The 2,594-nt window shown below is 40.4% G+C and overlaps 1 protein-coding gene across 2 annotated transcripts; it reads right to left on the reverse strand.

The window, feature by feature from the left end:
• Positions 1-123: 123 nt before the first annotated feature.
• On the reverse strand, positions 124-2,209 carry LOC121939837 (ketohexokinase-like). 2 transcript variants are annotated; one of them, XM_042482772.1, is made up of 5 exons: positions 1,660-2,209; positions 1,441-1,587; positions 1,143-1,231; positions 768-925; positions 124-565 (listed from the first exon to the last, which is right to left on the reverse strand). In XM_042482772.1, the coding sequence occupies exons 2-5, from the start codon at positions 1,558-1,560 to the stop codon at positions 462-464; spliced, it is 471 nt and encodes a 156-aa protein (XP_042338706.1). In that variant the 5' UTR covers positions 1,561-1,587; positions 1,660-2,209; the 3' UTR covers positions 124-461. The 2 variants fall into 2 exon arrangements, with proteins under 2 accessions (XP_042338706.1, XP_042338707.1); XM_042482773.1 differs by having other exon boundaries at positions 1,441-1,608.
• Between the last annotated feature and the right edge of the window lie 385 nt (positions 2,210-2,594).

A 2,594-nucleotide genomic window follows, 5' to 3' on the forward strand; every position in this document is an offset into this window, starting at 1 on the left:
TCCTCTTTGATAAAGCTTAAAGATAAGACGGAGCCTGACCATTTAGAGCTTTGTAAGTAAGAAGACATGATTTCCACAGATGGGGGGGTTTGATGAGTGTATGAATCAGTGTGCAGCGTCAAGTGTCACTTATTGATTAGTGATTTTATTCTCATCAGGTAAAAAACACAACAGGTTCCTTCAGTTAAACTCACAGTTAACCCTTCATTTACTCCTGATGATCAGAGAATTAGCAGCTTCAGTGAATGAAAGATTCAACTATCAGATAATCATCTCTTATTATTTTTACATAACGATTAATCATTAACTAAAAATAGCTAACCATTGTAAACACTTGATGATAAACAATGGTTTCATGAAGCATCACATTTTATACTAAAAATTAAAAACAAGTTCTTAAAATCAGTTTGTAAAACTTGAGTTCTCTTGTATGTTTTTCAGCGGCAAAAAGTTCACCATTGTTAACGCTCAAAGAACGCCTCTGCGATGCCGTCGTAACCATGGAAACCGCACTTCCTGCCGGCGACTCTGCAGCCAAAGGTCACAGCGTCCTGCAAACTCCCACCTGCCATCGAAAAACACATTTATGTTTTTATTTATATATTTATTCATTCATGTAAAAATAAAAATCTGGCTCTGAGTTCAGTGAAGACTGAGGAAGAGTGATGGAGACAGGTGACTTGAAGTTTAATGTCTCATGTTGGACAGTATAGAGTCTTATTTGATGTCTCCTGTTGGACAGTGTAATGTCTTATTTAATGTCTCACCATTGGACAGTGTGTAGATGACGGCAGAGTTGAAAGTGTCCCCAGCTCCCAGAGTGTCCACCAGAGTCTCAGGAGGAAACGAGTCCGAATGAACTATCGAACCGTCAGGACCTAAAGCGTCCGCTCCTCTCTCTGCCCAGGGACAAATTAGAACAGCCCTGAAGGACAGACAGGACAGAGACAGAGAGGCAGACAGGTCAGAGACAGACAGGTCAGAGACAGACAGTTCAGAGAGACACACAGGTCAGAGAGACACAGGTCAGAGACAGACAGTTCAGAAAGATAGACAGGACAGAGAGATAGACAGAACAGAGAGACAGACAGGACAGAGAGACAGAAAGTTCAGAGAGACAGACAGGTCAGAGACAGTCTCACCCTGGTTTGACTCGACTGTAGAGTCCCCTCAGAGCAGCCTCAGCTGACAGGAAACCGAAGTGACGAGCCACGTCTTTACTAACGAACACCTGAGGACATGAGAAGACCTGAGGACTAGAGAACACCTGCAGGATTGTCACGTTTGACAATGGCAAACGACTTTCTAAAGACTTACTGAAGACTCGTTAAAGACTCACTGAAGACTTGTCAAAGACTCGTTAAAGACTCACTGAAGACTTGTCAAAGACTTGTTAAAGACTCACTGAAGACTTGTCAAAGACTTGTTAAAGACTCGTACCACATCACCATGAGGAAACAGCTGATACAGCGGCTCTCTGGTCTTCTCTATCTCCACGGAGACGGTGATTCTCTGTTGCTGTGGCAATGTGCTGTTGTAGGTCACGACCTGCTGGATCATCTTCACCTGCTGGTCGGCGTTACGACCCTGAAATCAGACAAGATTAACCTGGGAAATCTGGATTAGTCACACTGGTCGGGTTAATCTGGTGGTGCTCACCTCCCAGTGGATCCACTTGAACTGCTGGAGGTCGACTTTGGCGAAATCCTCGGCAGTGACATCAGGGAGGTTCCTGACAGACAGGAAGTGAGGTCAGCGTTTATACTGGTTGTGGGTCAAGTCAAATTTATTTCAGCCCGATGATGTCACTGTGACCTCATCACCCTGTCAATCAGCCTGATGATGTCGCTGTGATGTCATCAGGCAGAGTCTCAGCCGCGGACTGTGATTGGTGCAAAATGATGGAATGAGCCTTTAACTCAGTCTGAACTTCCTGTTTGAGCTCAGAAAAAAAAATCTGAATTTCAGATTATCAGAGACTGATTCTATCGGCAGGAGGAAACACGGCATGTCTCTGATTAAAGTGACAGAACACAGTTTATCGATCAACGGATTGACGATTGATCTAACTGAACTGTTAGGTATAAAAGACTGAAGAGCTCTGAGGTCACAAACCTTCATTCATCAATTCTGCAAAACATTAAACACTCAATCAGAAACAGCCGATAAATGTTTCTATGTCCTGAGAGATTAAAACAAATTAAACAGATTAAAACTAAACAAACAGATTAAACACATTACAACAAAAAAAACAGATCAAACACATTAAAAAAGAATAAACAGATTCAAACAGATTCAAACAGATTAAACAGATTAAACAGATTAAACAGATTCAAACAGATTAAACAAATTAAACAGATTAAACAGATTAAACAGATTAAACAGATTCAAACAGATTAAACAGATTAAACAGATTCAAACAGATTCAAACTGATTAAACAGATTAAACAGATTCAAACAGATTAAACAAATTAAACAGATTAAACAGATTAAACAGATTAAACAGATTCAAACAGATTAAACAGATTAAACAGATTAAACAGATTCAAACAGATTCAAACAGATTCAAACAGATTAAACAGATTAAACAGATT

The sequence above is a fragment of the Plectropomus leopardus genome, unplaced genomic scaffold (genome assembly GCF_008729295.1).
Source record: "Plectropomus leopardus isolate mb unplaced genomic scaffold, YSFRI_Pleo_2.0 unplaced_scaffold627, whole genome shotgun sequence".
Classification (NCBI taxonomy): domain Eukaryota; kingdom Metazoa; phylum Chordata; class Actinopteri; order Perciformes; family Serranidae; genus Plectropomus; species Plectropomus leopardus.